The 23,306-nt window shown below is 39.2% G+C and overlaps 1 protein-coding gene across 3 annotated transcripts in view; it reads left to right on the forward strand.

Moving 5' to 3' along the window:
• Window positions 1–23,306, forward strand: part of CCSER2 (coiled-coil serine rich protein 2) — a 48,744-nt gene that overhangs the window by 24,318 nt on the left and 1,120 nt on the right. The window contains exons 3-10 of one of the 3 annotated variants that reach the window (XM_088526357.1): window positions 945–1,035; window positions 3,011–3,173; window positions 3,810–4,005; window positions 9,546–9,629; window positions 11,195–11,281; window positions 11,926–12,024; window positions 15,786–15,870; window positions 19,698–19,737. In XM_088526357.1, coding sequence (XP_088382483.1) covers window positions 945–1,035; window positions 3,011–3,173; window positions 3,810–4,005; window positions 9,546–9,629; window positions 11,195–11,281; window positions 11,926–12,024; window positions 15,786–15,870; window positions 19,698–19,737 — 845 coding nt within the window. The remainder of the gene's footprint in view (window positions 1–944; window positions 1,036–3,010; window positions 3,174–3,809; window positions 4,006–9,545; window positions 9,630–11,194; window positions 11,282–11,925; window positions 12,025–15,785; window positions 15,871–19,697; window positions 19,738–23,306) is intronic. The other 2 variants (XM_010210971.2, XM_088526356.1) reach the window with 2 other exon arrangements.

The following is a 23,306-nucleotide window of genomic DNA, read 5'->3' on the forward strand; positions in this document are numbered from 1 at the left end:
TTCTCATCAAAATCTTGGGAATGTTCCAATTTCCACTGGCTGACAAAACGTGGGAAAGGAGTGTAGGTCCTGGCCTGCTGCTGCTGCACACAAGAGCTGCCTTGGCAGCGGGAAATGTGCTCAGGTGCTATTTCCCAGCCCTGAAAAACCACGTGTTGTTTCTTATTTAAGTAGAAGATAACCTTGGTAAAGTATATAGAAAAATAGAGGCATCACTCTTCTTGGTTAGACAAGGATTCTGCAGAAAAAACATCTGGAGGAGTCACAGGTAATGCAGGTAATGCTGCGGTTTAGTTTTGAGTTTCCTCACCCATTGCGAGTGCTGAGAGTGGATCAATTTTGAATTAGCTGCTGTTCAGCATTATAAGAAATATGTATTAATTATGACTGAATAGTTTATTGCTTTGTGACCATCTTTATATGAATTTAAAAGAGTCGAAGCACTAAGAGTCTTGAAATTTAAACAACTGTTTAGATGATGCAGATTCTACTTTACCTCTTCCTTGAGTGAAGTTAAAAACTTTGGATTCCTCTGCCAAGAGAGATGAATTAAGGTCATTTAGTATCTGTTCTTCTCAAAGTTATTGTTAAACTCTGAGCAAAATCATTTTGTTTTCCAAGAGAGTTAATTGCAGGACAGGCAGAATATTAATGAACTTAATGAACTTATTAATGAAGTCTTTGGAGCATTCCTTTGACAGAAGAACATATCTTGATCCAGCTTTGTTTCATACAGCATTGTTACTGAATCAGATGACCAGAGATTTGATCGGTGTTTTTGCGAATGGTCTTAAGGTTGATTCCCTCATTAGAAGCGGGGAGGTTGCTGACAATACTGATTATGTATACAATGGAAGTGCACCAAAGGTCTGGAATAAGCTTCCTCGTGGCAGTAGAGTTATCGTGAAAGCAGCTTTCTCACTTCTTTTTTTTTTTTCTTCTAGGATATCTTGAATAATCTTGATTCATGTGATCTTGATGATGATGATCTCATGCTTGATGTGGACCTGCCTGAGGACCCACCTCATGACAAAGGTTAGTAAGTCATGAGCAAGTAAGGTTTGAAAGGAATGGTCAAGTTCTTGCTACGAGTCCTGTTTATGAAACCTGCAGTGCATATTGAACAGTAATTCATTCAAATTATTAATTTAAAAACTCTTTAAAATATAAAAGTTTATTTTACTTGTATACTAAAATTTTACATAAATAACAATTAGAATCTTTGCAAAAGATGAATGTATTTCAATATCTGTTATGTTGATAAAAGTAAAGTACTTTTCTACTTCATTGCTTTATGGAGTATATCAATACAACCAAGTTAAGCCTATATACTGCAAAAACTAACTTTGGATAATGTTTATGCAGCTGGAATATGTCTTGTGACTATGGCAACTAGTGCTGATTAAGCTGGTGATTCAGGAGTAGAGATTGTTACTGTTTTGGATCAATATCAGCTAATTGCTGTTATTTTTGGCATTTTTAAAGAGTTGGATTTCCAGGTAGAATTAATTTGGTACCATGGGTGTAATTTCTTACTTCTTTTGAATTCCAAAAATTCTAAAGCTTTTCCTTAAATAAGTGACCACCAAAAAAAAAGTCATATTTTTTCTGATGCTTATTTGTTTTTGTATAAGGTCTCAATTTCATTTGCCCAAGCTGAAAAACATAATAATGAAAATATTTTTAAGTTTACTGAGGGTTTATTTTGAATTTAAATTATGCATTATGAGCTGTAGGAGGATGCCTCTAAAGGAAAACAAATCTTTGGTGTGTTTAAGTGGCTATGTTATCTTTTTATCTACTTTTACTGAGTTAGCTAGACATGAGTATTTGTTATGGCATTTTGCAGTGCTTTTTGCCAGCAGTTTGTTCCCAGTTGTGATTTAACTGACGTCAGCCTTACAAGACTTCCCAGGTCTGCAGAAGCTTCCCCGTTTCGTTCGGGGCTGGGGTGCCGCTCGCCACTATTAATAGCAGCGGCTGTAGCAGGACAAGTATGCGCGGCGAGCGCGGGCGGCAGGCCCGAGCGCGGGGCAGAGCTGGGCTCCGGGCCCAGCGGCGCGGCCGGGAGCCGCGCAGGAAGGAAGGCCTCTCCCGCGGGAGCGTCTGCCGCAGCGCTGCCCGCGCGGGGCGCCCGGCGCGCGAGTCGCCCCTCTCCTGCAGCCGGCGCGGCGAGGGGAGGCCCTGCGGGTAAGCGGGTGCGGGACGGTGCCCCGGCGCGGCGGGGCTTGCAGTTCCCAGGTTCTGCTGCGTCTCGCGGCACCCGGCGCAGTTTTTGGCTTCGCTTCTCGTGGTTTCCGAGCTGTTGCCAAATATAGATTCCTCAAACGAAAGTGGACAAAAGCTGTTTTGCTTCTCAGAAGTCAGTGTTTTAAAGAGGTTACTTTAGTTATTTTAAATCATGGCTACAGTCCGGGTGAATAAAGATTAAACTTCTATAAAAGTTGAAACACAGGTCAGAAAAATAGGATGAGATAAATAGACTTATAATATGCATATATTGAAACTGTTTGTTCTCTCTTCTCTTTTCTCTTTTGAATAAAGTACTGGCCTTTATCTAAGATGTTGTCCCTCCATGTTTTGTACTGTTCTAACTTCCCAAAGGCCTGAACGTAATGTCAGTAATGGAGATAGGAAAAAGTTTCTTTATTTCTTTTTTTTTTTTTTTTCCCTCATCCTTCTCCATAGCTTTATATTGTACAAGTGATTTTTCTAGCAATTCCTGAAATGCAGTTAACATGAAATTCTCTAATTTCTGCTACAGGTTACTCATATTCCTGTAACTTCGATTTTTATATGCTGGTAGAAGGGCAAGATCACTGCTGATATTTGCCTGGCAGTTCTCAAATGCTTACTCTTTTGCTCAGTTGAAACAAAAAGAAATTAGATTTTACATTGCACCTGCTAACAGCCCATCATAACTACTTAATTTACTTGAAATATGCAATGAATTTCAGATTTTTTTTCTTTTTCCTTTTTTTTTTTTTTAATAACTTTATGCTATGTATAGAGGAATGTGAAAATATGAGCCGTTATGACAGGCAAGACAGAAGTGCTCGGCAGCATGGGGAAGGATTCTGGAAAAGAGCACCACAACAGCGATGGAATACGCAGGATCACTATCATCTTGGCAATACTGATCACTACATCCATAGCAAAAATGATCTGAACAGGTAAGAACCTGTTGTTCTGTTAAACTAACTTATTTTCTTCAAGAAGTTAGAAAATACAATTGCTGTGTTAAGAAATTTCTTCTGTCCTGAAGGGCTTCAGGTGATACTGAATACAGGGCACTTTCGGAATAGTCATATGTTTATTGATAGTGTTTTTGAATGAGAGAACTGCTATGATGTATAGCTAATAGTTGTCCTATTGTGTTTTTTTTGGAGAAGAAGGGGATTAAAAAAAAACACTCCTAATTTGTCAAGGATTTTTAACTGGAATGTGTGTTTTGCCTTGAGCAGGAATTAACTTGAAAATGTGATTTGCCACTTTTGTATGTTACTAAAAATTTTTGCTTAAACTACTGGATAGGTTCAAAGAAGAAATATTAAAGTGTTTTATTACCTACATGTTATAGGCTCGTATAAGGTTTTACTTATTAATTCGTTTTAAATTCAGTGCTATAGTTCTTATGCTAGCTAAGAACTATAAGGCTAGCTAGGCCCAACAATGTAGTGAATTGTTATTGGCACTTTCTGATTTTTCTTTGTCACTGTGTACCACGAATATGAGTACAGCCCGTGTCACTTAACACTTCTAATAAATGCACTCAGGCTTTTTTGTGCCATCTCTGTGTTTTCTTCCAGGGGATCAAACTACCTGGAGTCTCCCATTGGTCACTTTGAAAGTTACGGCGCGCCCGGCTTTTACCAGGCTCCTCGGCAGCTGGTGGGCCTGCCCGAGAACGCGGTGATGCTCGATGAGATGACGCTGCGGCACATGGTCCAAGACTGCACAGCTGTGAAAACACAGTTGCTGAAACTGAAGAGAGTGCTGCACCAGGTGAGCTGCTGCAAACGGAGCAAGAGCCCAAGGAAACGCGAGAGCACGCGTAACGGGGCGAGTCCTCTCCTTGGCCTTGCTTCGCTGTCATGGTTTTATTAATACACTGAATTACGATGTTTAAGAAAGTATACTTATTTTATTGTTGTTTGAAATAGTACTTTTTACCTTATAAGCTCTTTACTGCCTGCAAAAATATTAAGTAATATTATTCTGCTTCTCTGAAGCAAGAAAGGTAGTTTTGGAAGAAAAAAAAAAAACATGGTCAGGCTTGTAATTAGTAAAATGCTAAACAACTGAGGGTAAAACAAACAAAAAAAAATCATCACATGGAAGGAAATTTTATTCAACCTTTTTTCTTAAAGGTTTCTTTCTGCCCTTTCTGTGTTCCTGCCAGGAGCTCTGCAAGTCCTCTTACAGTCTCGTATTGGAAATGCTGAAGTTAAACCTTCTTTAGTGTATGCAAACAGTGCATTGCAATAAGCTTTTAAGGAGCTTTTAACATTTGGCCTCAAAACTAGTCAAATTGGTAGGAGCTGGTAAGCCATGGGGAGATTCTGCAAAAGGTGAAATTTCAGCTATGATGATTCGTTTTCATTCCTTCCTTTAAAGTCCATGAGACTTTTTCTTTGGAGGTCAGCACTGAAAAATGTCTGTGATATCTGTGTGATGTTGTGTTTATTGTTACATCTAGTCCTGTCCTTTCTCACACCACAACGCGAGGAAAATTACCTCATGCCCTGGAAGTCAGATGCTAAAACAAAAAATAAAACAAGAAAAACAAATCAACCTTGTAACTAATTCAAGGATACAAATGTGCTTTTTGAAATGTGAGCCTTTGCTAAATGATTGCAAAGCTCCTCTGGTAACTGAGATAGTTGGAGGTTGTAGTTCTGCTTTTGTCTGTCTGGTGGGGAAATGGTACAAAAAATAAGGTAGTGCCAGAGAGGGAAAAGCTGCTCTTAGAACCTGATGTCTGAATAGTGAACTGATAAACTTCATGAAGCTGCATAAAATGTGCCTTGCAGCAGTGATTAGTACTTGAGGGAACAGGGAACTCATCAGAGTTTGTACTGGCTTCAGCACACAGACAGTTCAACCACTGAACCCGGAGTTCACTGCGTAAAGCTGCACCTGGAGCAGCCAAGTAGCTTGGCATCCTGCAGTGGACTTAATTTTTTATAAAAGTCTAAGTTTACTTGATCAAGATTTAAAATAAAGTGAACTTTAGCAGTCTGAATACTGAAATTAAGTAGCATTTTGGTATCTAGGTCATATGACAGGCTTTTTCGTACAACAGAAGGCAAGATACAAAAGCAGCGCTCCTTTCAGATGCTAGCTTTAGCAAAAGAAACAAGGGTTTTGTATTTTCTCCTCCTATATTATGTATTTAAATGTTTTCATACCCTTTTCAATTATGATTTTTAGCAGGGTTACTCTTTACACTTGTTACTCTTCAGTTACTCTTTAATTTGGTGGAAATACAGTCAGAGAGGTGTGAGATCTCACAGGAACTGTTATTTTTATTAGGAAATTGTTATACGTAAAACTGTATATGATTATTTAATCAGCTGTGATGTGCCCTCCTGCAGAGTGTAGCATCTAATGACTGTATACCCAGTGGGCTCCCAGGGAGGCTGGATGCTGCAGTCATGAAGCACTGAAGTGCTAATTTTCTGTAGTAAGAAAATGCCTCAAAAGCCTTCAGTAACAGTCAGTATCTAAATGTCAATGCCCCTTAAATATTGACTAAGGTACTTCTTTTTACTATTGGGAATTGGTTTTATTCTGATCTTAAATATTCCTTCCTTCCTCCTCCTCCTCCCTTGTAGCTCTTGGACGGGACCGTACAGCTCACGTATCAGAACACCCTCATTTAAGCAGGGGTAGCAGCATTCCTGACGTCCTGGAGCTTTGCTGTCAGCATCCTGCTGTGTCCTCAGGATTAGCAGCAGTGGTTCTTGCTCTGCCTTATCTCAAATAAGCACAAGAACAAAAGCATGAAGGAGTTAACACAGTTGGAAGATCCTTTAAGCCCTTTCTGTGAGGAGGAAAACTTTTTTTTTAATAACTTTTTATGAAGTAATATCTTTCTTTAAAAAGCTACCCGTTCTGCTCAACCTCTTAAAATAATAGCTGAAATTGCATTTGCCTTGAATGCATTGATTTTTATAACAGGAAAATCTAAAACACGGTAGAACAATGAAAATGGCTGTTATTTTTGAAGTTCTTAGTTCCATGGTTTTCTCTGATGCAGTATTGGAAATTTCTTCTCAGATTTTGTGTGTGTGTGTGCTTTTAACGAAACCAAAACAGCAGAGGGCATCAGGAAAATCAGAGTGTTTCCAAAGCTGTTTCCAGCTGCATTTCTGTTTGCAGGTTCCTAAGAAGCAGAGGTTCAAGCCGCGTGCTTGCCAGCGGTGTTACCCCAAGAGGAGAAGGGCTGGAGGGCGAGGGCAGGCGCGGGCAGCGCAGCCGACGGCAGCGCTCGGTGGAGTGTAGCCGGGACGTCCGCTCCGGGGCTGCCGTGGTGCGGGTGCTCAGCGGGTGGCTTTTTTCCTTCTGGTTGCACTTTCTTTTCTCTTGCAAGTTCAAGGCACAATAAATGAGTACGTGTGACTGCTGAAGGAGTATCAGCTGCTCTCATGCTAACCAAATGTGGCATTTCTGAGTTACTGAATCACTTCCCAGCAGAAATACTGCCGTGCCCTAAGGCCAGTGATCTGAAGCAGGTAGAATACTCTGCTGTTGTGCTGTTCATCAGTAGAATAAATTGGAAAGCTTTCTTAAATAGACTTTTTTGACTAAATACTTGCCGCTGATAACTTCCCATATAATCTGTTAATGAACAAAAAATCATTTTTAGGATGCCATCTTCTCAAGAAAATTAAGCCCATTTTTTTTGGAGTTTGAGAGGCCGTTACCCCCTCTTAGAGCGTAAGGAATGCATGGGAATTTGTGTGTCATTCATGCCAGAGATTTTGTGCTTGTAAAATACTGGCAGGAGAACTTACTAAGCACTATTCAAAACATTTCTCGTTTCTATTTTGGGCCTGTTTGTGTTTTGGTGAATTGTAGTGCAACAGCAACAGTCATGCTGGAGACTTATTCCCATTATCTTTAGCCTGTGTTTTGGGGATGAAGCGAAAATGATAGATGCAGACTTGAGAATGTTAATCCTCCAGCTAGGCACTAACTTTTGAGAATGGGTATGTTAAAATCTCTCACATGTATAAAATTAGTTGTCCAGAGACATAAGTTGCATAACAGCTGTAACTCTCTGGGAAGAAAGGATTGCTGCAGTTTTACCTTTGAGGGCATAGAAGTTTCTATCTGTAACTCTGACCAAGTTCATTGTAAAATGATGAAATAAGCTGGTCTGCTGTAGCTTATCTTTCTTTAAAAAAAAATATATATTTTTTTTTTTGTTATGGGGATGGTATTCTCTTTCTCTGCAGAGAGATTCTGAAGAGGAGCATGAAGCTGAAATAATATTCAGTGTGAAATCAGGTGCTGATAGCTGTGGTTTAGGCTTTGACATTGCTTTGGTTTGGTTGTATAGGCAGTCTGTGCAATTAAATAGTAAAACACAGAGGTGATAAATTGTGACTTTGCTTTAATATGCTCACATTTGTTTTCAAAAAAATAGAGAGTAAGGCTTTTTTCATAGCAATCCCTGTAGTCTTTTGAGTAGTCTAAAAGTGTTCAAAGAGAGTTTGTGTTCAGTTCTTCCTTACCCCCACAGGTGAATTGATCAGTCACTTCAATATTGTTTGGTTATTTCTGAAAATAGAATATATTAAACTTTGCATGTGGGGAATATATGTGAATTTATAGTAGATTGAAAATGGCATCTAGAATTGAAGACTATCCCTACATAACTCAATAAATGTGAACATCTGCAACATTAATCCTCTGTCAGTTCACGTACTGCAGATTATTTTCATGCCTAAACTGCCAATAATGTTTAAAAATAAATAGAACAGGAATGCCTGATTGCATTGACTGAGGATTTTTTCTTCTAATGCTGCTGTTTCACAAAAATTTACTCCTTCACAGTTTTAATCAACTTGATTGTGTTTTTTTTTCTAAAGATATGTGTGCACCTGCCTGGAGAGCCTGTGCGGCCACCATGGACACGGTGTTGCCCCCAGTATTAGCTACACCAGGAGCCACAAGTGAGCAAGAAACTCAGCTTGATTCCTGGTCAAATTAATAGGAAAAAAAAAAAGTCAAGAAGGTTAAAAATGGAAGGAAATAACTGTGAAATGCAAACTTGCATGCAAGTGATGGAAATTAACTGCTTTTACCACATTAAAGTTTTTGAACTGTGTGTTAGGTCTTAGTGTTTTCTTTTTCAGTATGTTTAGGTGGTTGCACATATTTTGTCTGCAAGTACTCAGTGACTTAAAGTTCATGAATTTTTTTTTTTTTTTCCTTTTCGGCTTAATTTTTCGTTTCCCTCCTCCTAAGGTATTTCTCCACAATGAATATGAGAAATATTTTGTAAGGAATAAGAAGCAAATTACTTACCTAGGGGACATAAAGAACATAAATATATCTATTTATTCATTTATTGTAATTACATTCAGGACTTGAGCTGCAGGTTTCCTCTTGTGGTTTTGGGAAGTTGCTGATCTAACCTTGTTAGTGGTTTTAGATTGGCTTTTTAGATATGTGCTGACATTTCCTCCCAAGGAAATGGGAGTTGTGCTCTTCTAGGACCCCACAATAATTGCACAGTAATTGCACTGCGGGTATGTGCCACGCTAGATTGGGTTTAACATACATCACAGGACAAACATGGGATTAAACCTTGTCAGTCGCTGGGGCTCTGGCTCTACCCTGTGACCTAACGGTGGTGCTAAGGTTGAGCTCACGCAGCTGCTGCTGTTCCCACATGACAGTGTAAAAGCTGCAGGACAGAGCTAGGCCATGATCTTCTGGCATCTTTGCAAGGCCTTAACTGTTTCCACAGCTGTCATTAATTGCAGAATTCATGGCTCATTTGGTGAGAGGGGGAAAAATACTTTTTCTTGGGCCCGGTTTTCATACCTGATATATAAATCTGATGGCTGTGGATTAATTTTTATAGGTCTGCTTGGTAGCAAGTGTGGCTATTTTAGTTAAGAGCTCCTAGCTGAAACATTGTCCCTGTGCATTTTGAAGTTACTTGAACATATTTGTAGTATGGGTTGGGAAGGAAAATAAGCTTTTAAAACCTGAAAGTATGATCTGTCTTGGCATAAAAGCAGTGGCTAGTGTTTGTTGTGTTATTGCAAAGAATCAACTTTCTTCAACATAGCTCCAGCTACTGCTGTGGATTCACAAGAGAGACTGTTTATGGCCCTCACTTAGGCAGCGAACACCTGCTGCAGCAAGCATGACTCTTTCATATGAGGGGAGAAGAAATTGCTGAGGGGGAGGTCGGACGTTGCAACTGGTTCCCCGAAGAGGTGGTTACTCCATTCTCGAGAGCAGATTTGAAGACTTGTTTCAGCAAGTGATTTGAGCCTGTGTTTTTTCGTTTTCTCTGGCAGGATGATGAAAATGTGTCACTCCAGGACATTGCACTCTCCATTCCATCAAGTCCGGAACCACAAGAAGCTGAATCTACTTTTAAGGTAAACAACACTCACTCCTGCACAATAGAGATACAAGCTTGCTTGTAAGAGAGAAAATCAACTTCCCTATCATTGAAAAGCAGTGCTGCTTGCATCTGTTTAAATACAAACCTAGCAAGTGTTCATATAGCCTATCTGTTTTTGTTAAAATGGATTTATTTACCTTTCAAAATTCATGCTTACACATTCACGTACCGTTTAAATAATTGAAATAACTTTGCCTTTTCATATTTGTAGATATGAGAATTAACAGCTGCAGAGTAATTTCTTTCAAAAATGTTCTATTTGATAACTGTTAGAATATTTCTAATTTTGAATTTTTTTTTTACTTTGTAGTGCAATCACACCAAAATTAAATACTTACTGTGTTTCATTACATTTGTTGTTACCCTATACTCCACTCTAAAATATCTTTCACTGAGTTTTCCCTGAGGCAATGTGGGTGTTGAGATTATGAGAATTTAAAAACACAGTCAACCAAAAAAAAAAAACAACCCATAAAATCCAAGATGCATTCATTTTCTTTCATAGTCACGGATTTGTAATGTGCTCTCTGCCCTGATAAGCTTTTATAGCATTACTGAGGCTTCTTATTGTAAAATCAATATAAAAGGTTCACTAATTCTGCCCTTAAAGGAAGGGAATAATGCCCATTTCTTAAGAGATGATGAACTTAGCAATCCTAAAGGAAAGGCAAGAGCACTTAAAATCTTATTCTCATCTGAAGTCTGTCTGTCCAAATCCTAGTTTTAGAATTAAAAATGATTGTCCTCACCTCATGTATGCGTCAGCATCATCCTTTAGCAACACTGAGTTCTAAATTATCAGCGTTCAGGCCTTCTTTGCTCTTTAACTGGAGAATAAATCAGTGTGGATGTTATCCTATAGCGGTAACTAAAAACATTATCCAGGCAAATGGAAACAGTAAATGAATCCTAAATGCAAGTATGCCTCACAATGTATGACCTAGTTTTAATAGTAGAGTTGCAAAATATGTTAAAACTACGTTATGGTAAAAATATTAAAAAACACTTGGATATTTAAGTCATACCTTCACTTCATGCTTGGATAGAATGTATTCAAAGCTGTCGTGTTATTTGCGTTCAGTAAACAGCTATACTTATATTTGTAAGTTTTTTAAATAGCAGTACACTTCAGTGTGAAGATTTGATATTCTTTTCTGGATAAATAAGAGGATAAGTAGTTCTTGGTGGCCAGGGTTGTTTCCCTCCAAGCTACTAGGCATTTATGCAGTGGGTGAGTCATGGCCTTAGAAATGCAGCTGGTTTATTCACAGGTGTGTAGTATGAAAGCCTTGTGGGCTGATTCAACTCTCTTACAGAGATTTCTAGTCAAGTTTCTTCACCCTTTAGACTGTACACATGCAGCCCGTGTCAGCATGTGAATTACAGGAGGGGAGAGCATGATGTGATAAGTTTGAAGGAAAGTATGGGCTAATATGGCCAGAGTTGCACGAATGTGTGATTTAATGTGCCTCGTGGAGGTGTGAATTCCAATTGTGCAGCCCTCATAGGAAACTTCCTCTTACCTCTGTTCTACCACAGACAGAAGATCTGCTAAATGAGATCAAGCAGCTTAAAGATGAACTGAAGAAAAAGGATGAAACAATCAACCGGCTGGAGCATCAACTTGTAAGTATAACGTTAAATATCTGATAGATTCTCAGGTGTGTGCCACAGGATGTAACTTTCATATCTGGTTCTTATGAAGGCTTTAAGAAGGTCAGGCTTCTAATTTTGACTTTTTCCTCCCTGTACTTTCATTCAAAACAAACAAAAAAATAGGTCAAGATCTGCCTCTCTGCTGCTTAACAGTATTCCAGATCATCCAAACAATCTGTCTTGCCAATTAGCATTTTACAGTAAGCATTGCTTTTAGAGTACTTAGTCTTGCTGTTCAGAGAGCAAGTGAAGGCACTGTGAGCCCTCAGAGAGGTCTCTCCTCTCCTGCTAGGCTGTCTGTCTAATTGCACTAGTAACTGAAGGGCTTTGCAGCTAAGGAACTCTGCCATGAAGATAGGTAAACTTCTATTCACAGTTATTTAAAGGTGACCTGAATGTGATGTTTTAGATATTCAAGTGAACCAAAAATATATTCCAGAAGTTAAAATTTATTCTAAATTATTCATATATTTTAAAAAAGTGGATGAGTAGTATTATAAATATTAGTTTCTCTGGTTTAATGGTATTGTGCTATACTGCCTTGGTTCTGCTTTATAATAGGCTTCATTATTTGCTAATACGCTCTTCTCTTTCTCCTTTTGCTGGGGGTTAAGGCCACTAGGTGCAACTGCCAGAAGGACAACGAAAAACTTAAAGGGGCGACATGTTTGCATGCAGACAAATTTACACAGACCTCCTGGAAGAGAAGTTCTGTGAGTAGAGCTTGCCCTTCCTTCGTGGGTGTGACTTCCTGCCTTTCACCCCAGCTTTATTATTGCCCTCGTGCTGGCTGGCCTTGGTTAAGAGGTTCAGCCCTCTATCTAGGGTGCTGTACTCCTACAGCCTTCCTGCTCTGCATCTCCTGCACATTTGCCTGTAGCTCTCTTAAACGTACATAGTAAACATATATTTTTAAAAACTGTAATTAAATTCTGGAAGGCTACTTTTAATAGGCCATCTACTTAGGTAAGTCAGCTCAAGATGTATCTCTAATCATACAACAAGACATGTCATGTCTTGTTCTTCATCAGTGTTTTTTTTTCTTTTGTTTTCTCCTGCTTAAGTTACGTTGCTGCTGTGCTCATGGTGGCTGTGGAGAGTCACAGCGTATTCAATCATAAGTGTTTTTTTTTTCCCCCAAAAAAATTATGATTTTGTTTTTTAGTCTTAAATTTGAAAAACATAACTCGTTCAAAAACAAATTGCCTTGACAGACATCTTCATTCCTATATGTTGTTGCATGGTTCATGTTTGCTTTCACTTTACAGCTGTTACATTCTTTGTGCATCAGTAGTAGTGTACTTAAAATAGGGGTGGAACAGCACACTTTTTGTGATGTACTCGTCGTAAAAAATTATCTTTGAGTAGGGAAAAGGTGTCTGTCAGTCACCAGCATGTAATCTGCTGATGGGAGTCTGGCATCTGCTGCTCTACCTAGCAAATCCTGAGAGGTTGTTGTTTTTTTTTTTTTTTTTTTCCCCAAACAGTTGAAAATAAGTTAAACTCGTTATTTTTTTACGCAGCTTCAACGCACTTGATGTTGGGGGTGGAGGTTGTGGGGAAGGAATTGGGCAAGATGGTAATAAAGATTCACCCTCTCTGCTACCCCTCTAAAAATGACTCCTTTGGGTATTTAGTTTAGTTTTAGGGTAGGAAGCGCCCTGGGTCATATTCACCACCAAGCTGTTTCCAGCAAAGAGCTTTTTCTTTCTGTTGAGGCCATGTTTTCTGACCTTCCTCTGCCTGCTAACTACCAAAAGTAAAGGGAATATAGCCAACTCCAAATGCCTTCTGTTTTCCTCGGACACTTGGTATCCCTGCCTTTTTTTCATACCTTTCACTTGTTTCTTAGGAGCTTTTGAGCTCTTTATTGTTTTGCTTTTCCCAAGGCTTAATTTCTTATGTAATATTCAGCTGACACCCTTTCCCCCCATCCCACAAATACTATTTCCAGGTTAGTGGCAGTCCTTACTTTTGGGTTCCTTTTTGTTTTAGTCTGTAGTGTTTTCTCCGGAATTTCAAAAATAGTTTACTAATATTGAAAGTTACTGAACAACTACAGAAGTTTCAGTTTGAGCAACCTCCTTTAGTTGGTAAGGCAAAGACACTGGAGGTGGGAAATGGGAGAGGCTAAGTTAATATTAACAGCAGGTAGAGGGAGTCAGTTTAGTCCAGATATCCATTTTGGTCAGGTTGAAGTACATATATTCCTGCCTACAGAGGTGCAGCAGTTGAGTTACCTCTCTGACCTGCATTTTACAGAAGGCACAAATGTGGCCGGGCACTCAGGGGTCTGATCTGAGACACTTCCTCTGGGCATTGGAAGCAGCCTGGGGGAGAATATCCTTAAAAAGCTCTTGGCACCTGCTATGTTCAGGTCGTGTGTTTGCATGTATGTGTGGGGATGTGTACAAATATATGCATGCTTATAGGTGCACTCCGAGTAATCTATTTTCCTTTGCATGTAAAGAATCTCAAGAAAATTGTGGATTGGAAAGATTCACTAAGTTTGCACAAATGTTCAAAGTGCAGTTTATTTTAGAAACTTTCCCTTGTAAATGATAGCTCAGAAATTTGAGGCAGGAACCGTGTTTTGTATTCCCATGTACAGCACGGTTTTCCCATCCTCCTCATATATGACAAGTTTTGCCATATATGGCAGTTTTTCTCCTCTATTTGAATTACTTGGGAACTTCAGCATGCATTTGGCTAATACAGGAACACGTGTGAGTCGCTCTTAATTGGAGAAGAAAGAACTCCAGATTTCTTTGCTGGAGTTTTGTAAAATTCTAATAAAAGTTGTCGTTTCGGAGGCCAGGCATATTGTCTGGTACCTAACTCTGAACATGCTGTACCTACAGCATCAGTACAGTCTTTGGCAAAATTCCCAGAAGTCATAATGTCCCTCCAGAAAAACTACCAGCACTGTGTTTTCTGGTCCCTAGTGCTTAATTATTTTATGTGAAGTAGATTTAAGCCATGCTTTTTATTTTGCCTACAAGAAACCCAGCTACCGTTTGAGGTTTGTTCCCTTGCACCAAGCAGTGTCAGCTCTGCGGCGCAGCCCGCAGCCGACGGCTTCGGCTCCGCAGCCAGCGGCGGCCCTGGCCCCTGGGGACGCCCGGGACGGTGGCTGCAGCAGCCAGGCCCCGAGGGGCTTCCTGGCCTTGCTGCAGGGCTCTGCTCCTCCCCTGCAGAAGCTGATGGTGCACGAGGGGCAGCTGAGCAGAATGTGCTTGGTGCTGTGCCTAGCTGCAGTGCTCATAGAGATGCTTGCTGAAAACTATCAGGAAGTCTAAACATTTCTCTGCTTTTACAATACAATATCTTAATTGTTATGCAGCCTGGTTGGTTGGTACTTGTTTGAATTGCTTCTTTGAGAAGTTGAGAGGATTTAAAATTTTCACCACCCCTGTATTGCACCATAAATGTAAAATCTGAAAGGAGGATGTTGCTGACCCACCCACCACCACAAATGGGTCCTTACACCACCAGGCCTGTGCTTGATGATACTGTGTTTTTTTTTATTTATTTATTTGTAGAGAAGGAAACATTTCTTTGTTTGGGTTCCTTTCTTTGGGTTTTACTGCCCTGAAATAATTAAGGATTATATGTGAACCAACCTGAAAAATCTAGTTTTCTCTTATATGGTGCTGTGGAAATTAAAAAAAAAATTGTTACTCTCCTATCAGTCAATGATTAATCTTGTTCCCAGGAATATTTTTCCTTTTATACCTGCCTCTGCCAATGCAACAAAGTTGTTGTCATCCAGCTTCATGGAAGCTGGTGGTGCTATTCCTTCATGCAGCAGACTATAACTTGTGTAGTGGTGCTGATGGAAGACTAAGAAGGTGCCAGGTAATCAGTATCTCAGGCCAGAGATCATCAGGTTAAGGAGCTTGCTTTATTCTTGATATTTAGCTCCAGAAAATGTCCTCTCTGTGCTTGTGCAAGCTGAACCTTATTGCTGTCTTCTGCCTAGGTGCAATGCTTTACAAAATGTGCAAGGAGAAGCACAGCTACCGTTGTTAGCTGCTGTTGCTGGCGGGCAGGGAGCCAGGGCCGTCCTTGCCCTGGCCCGCTCTTCCACAGCTGCTTAGAGCTGTTCCAGTCGGTAAGAGGTGGTGAAGAACCAGACCTGCTCTTCTGATACAGGAAATCACAACGGGCACTGGATATTAATGTGTACATATGTTTTGGAGGCCAAAAAAAAAGAGTGTTTCCTGTGCAGTGCTGCTAGTGATACTCTGCTCTTGTCCTGAAAGCAAAAGATTTCTGACAAGTTTAGAGCATCACCAAGTGGTTGAGTTTCCTGCGGGCTTTGCTCGCACGCAGCGCTTGCCTCTGCGAGGGAGAGCAAGCGAGCAATGCCATGGCAGCTTTCTGGGGGAAAAGAATGGTGTGACTTTTTGGTGTCTTGTTTTTCCCTGTTCTCTTTTTTATTATACTTTTCCCCCTCTCTCTCTCTGCACAGGGTGGGTATTCTGCTCCCTCCTTCTCTCCCTGGCAGGGCTCATTCCAGGGCATCCCTCGGACTGCTCCACCGCACCGCAGACAGAGTGAGTCTGTACCTCTCACTCATTCCCCTCACCGTGTTCCCGTAGAAGCTTTCCCTTTGCACGCACTGTTCATCCTGTAGTCTCCTCCCTCCCCAGGCAGATTTACAGGCGTACACAGTAGTTTGTGGCTAACCTCAATGCTTCCTTAAGACAGCCTATAAGCAGCTACGACTTGCAGCTTTGTAAGTTATTAAAAGCTGATCTTCTCCAACAATTCTAGAGGCAAACCTCAACAGGCTCTCGTTTCCAGTCTTGTCTTAACATAAATCTTGCTTGCTGCGTTTTCCCTTTCTTTTTCATGGCTGTGATGCACTGTCCTGTTTGTATGTGTTTGGTTTGCGCACAAGTTGGCATGCGTGCGTACGTGGATGTATTTACCTACATATGTTGTGGACACACATAAAAATGTTGCTGTGACTGGGTGATTTTTTGTTGTTTTTCGTGAGAAGTTTTCTTTGCAGAATGGCTTTTCGGAAACTATTTTTTTTCCTTTTGATATTTATTGTAAAAAGGCTTATAATAAATTGAAGTGGCTGTTGCAAAACATGCATGATGGACTAACATTGTTTATGTGCTAGCTACAATGTGGGCTGATGTGATGCACGTGATGCACTGGTGCTCTTGCTTTCCATCTGCCAAAAAAAGAATTGCTGATTTTAAAACTGTATGCTTACATAGACATAGCAAAATGGTAAGTCTTATTTTGTGCTTTGGTATTGCATTATAAGCAAATAATTGTTCAAAGAAATATAACTAGCTAATGAAGGTAAAGTTATATTTTTAAAATTTACTGTAATTTGCAAATTACAGTGTGGTTGATTGTCCAACAATATCCAGGAGTGTATTTGGGCAAGAAATGCAATAAAACTAAAATTACAGAAACGTTGAGATTTCCAGGACGCAGGGAGACCGCTGCACCATGGAAAACTAAGCTTGCATTTGTTTAAGCTTGTAATAATCCTTAGTATGACTTCATTTACAAAAACAAATCATGTTTTTTTATATATATATATATGTATATATATATAATGTATATAACAATTTTGAGCATCTCAAATACTCTCCTGATGTTTCTGTGATGATACTCATTTAAGCAGCCCGCAGGAATGCACACTGTTTCATGGGCTTTTCTCTCTGCAGCGGTGGGTTGTGCTTTACTTCCATGCGTTCCTTGGTGTGGGGTATCGTGTGTGTGTAAGGAGGGTAGGAACCCGGCGGGGACGCTCGCCCGTGCCCGCGGCCGGCTCTCCTGCCGTGCTGTGGGCGCAGAAGCGGAGCTGGAAGGGAGCCGGGCGCCGCGTTTGTGCCTCGCTGCCAGCAGGGCCCAGCTGGGGAGGAGCTCTGCGCTCGCCCACCTCCCTCCCCACACTGGGCAGCAGCTTCTCCAGGCGGGACCCTGCACTGACCTTCCCTTACTAAAGCAGGGTGGATGTCTTACAGTCTGCATCTTGTGCATTAACTTCTATGAATTACAACATGGGCACCTAAAATAGATGAATAACCCTGTTGTTCAGGGAGATATACTTGTTTCCTATAGCTGAGTGTTCTTAGTCTAAGGCTTGATCAAAAAATAGATACTGAGAACAGAAATTAAGTACAGGTGAGGGAGTTCCTGGACACTCTTAACTGACACTTGCAGAACTAATGTCTCACAGCTGTGCTTTTACAGAATTGTGCCCATGAGGTAGAATATTACAGAAATTATCACTAGCATCCTTTCTCCTCCCCACATTATATCTTATCCTTGTCCAGTGTTTTTAGGCCTATGTTTTACTTTTATTCTGTGTGAAATGCCAAAGGTGGCACTTCAAGGCAAGTGTTGAACACGGTATCACCAATTAGAATGGGAAGGTCAGCCTTGCAGTCAGTATTAGTGTTCTATGGCAATAATGTAGGGAAGGGAACACAAATTAATCTCACTGCCGTTTGGCTCTGTTTTCTGTTAGGAGACTTTTGGATTCAAGCATTTTCTTTCTGTAGCTTCTGGATCCCAATGTACAGGAGTCATCCACGTGTTTGAGTGCAGGTTCCAACAGCTGCCTCTTGGCTGTGATGTTGATAGTTTAGAGATGCATAGGCACCTTACAGGTGCTCTAGATTATCAGGCTAAAAATCTGCAAACTCTTCATGATCAACTGCTTATACTGTGTGATACAACTTTACTCCTGTTCTACAGCGCAGATAACATCTCTGCTGTGTAATACTGTAATACTTACGTGATTACAGTTCTTCTGTATTAGCAGCGATCACAAGGTTAGCGAATCTGCTGCTTAACTGGCCCTAGGAATCTATCGTAACGCTACAACCTCTTATCCACTCTTAATCAGATGTGGTTTTTGTACTTTTAATGAGAATTTTTTTAATACTTGCGTATTTATTAACCCAAGTGTTGTTCTAACAGCCTTGGAAACAATTCAGCATTTCAAATTGCATAAATATTTTTCTAAATCTATGTTGATATTTTTGTCATTTCCACAAACAATATTTTTTCATACTGCTATGCCTCAAATATTGTCTTGTGCTCAATTCTTGCATAATTCTCCTTTATTTTTCTCTTGGTAATAGGACATAATTTGCTTAGCAAACTTTAAACAATACATTTAAAAACTTTTCTATGGAATTTTTAGGTTTTAGTAATGGAGCTCCTACATTCTTAGTGCTTATATGGCTCAATTTCAATGAACAATTGAGGAAGTGTGGGTATAATACAAGAAAGTTAAAGCAGCTTCTTTAGGGCCCAGGTCCCAAGTACTTCTCCACACAGAAACACTTGAGAATTCTGTTACTCAGCTCGGGCATTGCTGTTCTTTTTATCTCTGCTTACTGCTCACCTCCTGCAGAGAGTTTAGAGTTACAAATAAAGGTGATGTAAGCAACTTCCAGCAGGTGATACTTTTTATTAGCAGCCAGAAAGCTTCTGCATGTGTGCCAATTATAAATCAGATGCATGCTTTTCTTTACTTTTTCATGCATCTTTTTAACAAGTAGGAGTCCCTTAATGTTATGAAATGTTTCCATAATTAATATAAATCTTTGACCAGTTTTGACCAAAGGCTCTTTGTAGAGTGTACAAAGTAGTAGCATTAGCAGGTCAAAGATTGTTCAGGATGTCGCTTTGGAAATTCCGTGACCTAAGAGGTGACAAACATTTGAAATGTCCTGCTACATTACTTTTCTCTTTAAATATGTATTGATTTTTGCTCTGAGAGATTACTGCTCAGTTGTGTTTTTTTTTTTTTTTTTTTTTAAGTTTTTTAAGAAAAAATTGCATACTCCCAATGTGGGTGGTTGAAGATTAGATTTCATTAGAAGTGTAGTCTCTTGCTGTAAGTTGACTCTTACAGTGTATGTTTACAAACAAAAATTCATAGTCATAATTGCCTGTGCTAGTTGCATGTGACTGTATTTATGAAGAAAATGTCTGCCTTGATGTGGTTATTTTGCTTTCAGCTAGACAGTACTATTCTTTAAGAAAGTTTATTTTTATACTGACTATCATGTGTACATTTATAATCATACACAAGTTCTACTTATTGCTATAAAGGGTGTTCAGGTACAAAGACTTGAATGTGCCCAAGACTTCAAGTTCAAAGGTATTCCATGCAGGACTTGCCATAAATATTACCTGTACTGTGTTACTGAAGCACCAGGGCCATCTTTGTTTCTGGAAGATGGATGAAGTGGCGCGGGGGACGTGCTGGTTGCAATTCAAGCGCTGAAAAGTTGCGGTTCAGCCGTGGCGATCGCTCAGTGTTTTGTCTTGGTCTTCTGACATCACTGTCCTTGTCTCTCTCTTGTCTCTGCTTTCCCATTATGCCATTGGCAAGGAGTTGAGGAGTTAGTCCATTACTTCTGTGATAAAGCGTGGTACAGTACAACTTCAGATTTCTTCCCATCTCCTTCTCACATGTTTTCGCTGTTGCTTTTGCCCCGTGCATGATGCATGTCTGTAGGGATGTGCATGCAGTTCTCATATCCCTCCTGGCATCACTTCCTCCCTTAAAATATCAGAGGGAAAAAATAGCCTTACTTGATTCAGCAGAGGCATTACATGGAGTCTATGATGGGATTAATTTCTTGATTGCTATAAAATAGTTATATCTACATATCTCAGTTGTTCAGTAAGTGTTCAGCATTGATGGGAAACATCTTCATGGATATATTGCCATTTTTAGCTGGATGATGCAACAGACATCTTAGAGAGAGAAATTATTTTATGTTAATATGGTTGGGATAATAATTTAGTAATTTTTCTTGGGATTATAATTTAGTAATTTTTCTTTTCTTTTCTTTCATCAATACCTGCATATCTTCAACACTTTTTTCATTGCAGAAATGTCTGTTTATTTGCTTTGCAAGAAGGAACCTGTGCACAAGGCCCTCTGTCTAATGTACTTTCATTCTGGGGAGAGCTAATTCTCCTCGGTTACTTAGTCCTAGAAACACTGGGGTCCTACTTCACAGCACAAGTATTTTTGTTCGCCTGAACATTCTGTGCATTGGACAAAAATGTAAGTTTAAATGTTAGTAAGTCAATCTACACCAAGTCACAGCCTCCCAAAAAGATCAAACGTGCATTCAAATCAATGCAAAAGACAAGAGGGTTTTATTAAGACATCCATAGAATAAAGTATAATTGTTGCAGGAAGGTAGAATGCTGCTTTATCTTCTTATTCCCCTCACCCTCCTTATAACTAATCAACTCATCAAGTACTAGTCCTTCTGCCACGTGTCTTTTTGACCAATAGTCTAATCTTAGGTTGGCATTTCCCTAAGCAAAGGAGAACTTGTATATAAGGCACAGATGTAAGATGTGCATGAAGGTAATTTGCAGTGTTAGGCATCTTTCTTGCGAAGCATTGCTTGTGTGTTTTGAAAACTTTTTTTTTTTTTTTTACTCTCTATGTCATCTTGAATGTTAATGCACGTAGCAATTTGAAGAGGTTAATTCTGTAACCATGATAATTGGACACATACTGACTAAGTAGAAATCCAAAAATAGAGAACAGTACTATATATAAAGCTGTTTATCAACAGGTGATGCTACAGCTTTAGTGTACTTCTCATAATTCTGAGACTGTAGCTATTTTCTGATTTTATGATCCACATTATGGATCTTAAGCACCTTAACATTTTAGATTATGAAAGGTAAAGAATATGAGGAAATTATATATTTGGATATTTTAAAATGTGAAATTAAAAAAGGAAACATGTCAAAATGTAAAAATACAAATATTTTAGCTTCTTTTGTCAGAAACTTGAAGTCAAAAAGATGCCTCTGCTCTATTTCTCAAGTTTTCATATGCCTAGCTTTTTAACAAATTTAGTTTCTTCTGCAATTTATGAAGTTTTCACTTTAATAATCCTCTGACTAGGATTAATTTGACACTGACTTATGATTTTTGATGCTCAGATTCATTTTTTAGCTGCATTCTTTGAGACTGAGATTTAGAAACCCCTGTAGGTGAGGGGAAATTTTACTAATATTATTTTCGCATATTAGAATTTGATGTATTAACTCTTTGCTATAAACATGCCTATTTTTGATCCTTTAAGTAGGGTTAGGAAATCGGTATTATTTGTTGCAGTACGTGTCCTCATCAGGCATGCATTGCTTGGGTTTCTGCACTTGTTCTTAACAGCTTTGTGTTTACAGGCAAGTTCTCAAAACAGTTAACTAGGTTGGCTAATGTCTCTCTGTCAGCTCCTAACTTTTAGTAGGAAGGACATTGACTTATGTAACCTGTTACATTAACACTGAAAAATGAAGAAATCCCTAGAGGGTGTATATATATGTGTGTGTGTATATATATATATATGTATATATAAAACTGTGTTTAACAGCCAATACATTGAATTATTGTATTTAGTGCTTTCTTCCAGTCGGACTGTTTGGCTAAGAACTCACAAAGCTAGGTTAGGTTTGGCCAACTAAGGAAATGTGCAATACTCTTAAAGTGCACATTGCCTTGCACCATTTAAGTCTTTTTGTGCCCTTCCTTTTGCCAAATCAATATTCAGACAGCTCCATGTGTCTGTGCTTCCCTCTGTCACTTGCTGATGTCACTGGTACAACTTTGATGCTGCTCTTGCTTGCAGGTAGGATTGCTGCATTCCAAGGGTAGGTAAAAATGTTAGTAAACCAGAACTAGATTAAGAGAACTTAATTGCTTCTCTTTTCACTATTACATATTCTCTTGATGAAGACCTTCAGGAGAGATAGTTTTCAGCGAGTAGGCATCCAGCCAGGTGAAAGATGAAACCTCAGTGAGCGCTGAGAAGCTGCCTCACACTAGAAATGCGACAAGGCTTTGACACGCACAGGTATCACCACGTTTTCTTCTGCTCTTTGCAGAAGAGCTAAAAATACCAAACAGATAATTTTCTTCCTCATTTAGGTGTGGTAAACAGTTTAAGGGTGACTGAAGTGACTATTTCAGTGAAATTACTTTAAAAAATTACTTTTCACTGACTATATTTTACTGGTAAACAAGTCTTTATAAGCATGTTAACTATATACATGTAATATATTAATTGGTAAAAATTCAAATTCTTTCAACAAAGAACTTTAGTCTTTTTTTTTTTTTTTTTTTTTTTTAAGACTAACTTTGTAGGAAAACCTGAAAACTATCCAAACTTGAAATTTGCTAGAATGTGTAGGTGAAACATTGGTAGGTTTGGAGGCTTGCCATATATTACAGAAACCTGAATTCTTCCAAGATCCGTCTACTACTTTGAGGTCCAGAATGTTTATGTCAAGCTAGGGTACACATTAATCTGTCAAGTCTTTTTTTACAGGGAAGAGCAAAGGAAAAAAAAATAGAAATGACCCAGAAGAGGTACCGGCAATTCTCTTGTCTAATACTAGAATCTCTCCTGATAAACTGCAAAATCCTCACTGAGTTACATGTATCCATTGGTTATCAGTGTGGATTATGATCTCTTAACTTCCCATGTGCTCTGTTATACCACTGTTAAAGAGGGTTTCTTTATCAGGCCATTTAAATTCCCTTCAACTAAGCAGTTCCCTAGGACTAGTCAGTAACCTGACTGCAGCATATTTGTATCAAATATCCTGACCTCAGTAAGGCAAGGAAAATGCCCCATAAATTCCTGGTGGTCCTTTCCTGCCTTTGGAGACTTTTAACATTAAAAAGTTTGGGAAAGCTAATTTGAGTAGGTAGTGCATAGAAGATAAAAGATGGGTGCAGTTAGGTGACTGTTGCATTTATTTATTAAGCACTTGAAAGAATCGATTGGTATTCATATGTCATTGTTATGCTGCGCTGCAGAATAAAGCAAAACCATCAACCGAGCCTCCTTCATTTTCTTTGTTTTAAGCTCATCATTTTTTGTCTTTATGCTGAGTTGTGTATTTCAGTGCTAGTATAATTTTTTCCACCTAAGTCATATTTGTTTGTGTCCCATGAACCATC

This window comes from Tinamus guttatus, unplaced genomic scaffold (genome assembly GCF_059628265.1).
Source record: "Tinamus guttatus ecotype Peru unplaced genomic scaffold, ASM5962826v1 Tinamus_guttatus_pri_ptg000246l, whole genome shotgun sequence".
NCBI classification, from domain to species: domain Eukaryota; kingdom Metazoa; phylum Chordata; class Aves; order Tinamiformes; family Tinamidae; genus Tinamus; species Tinamus guttatus.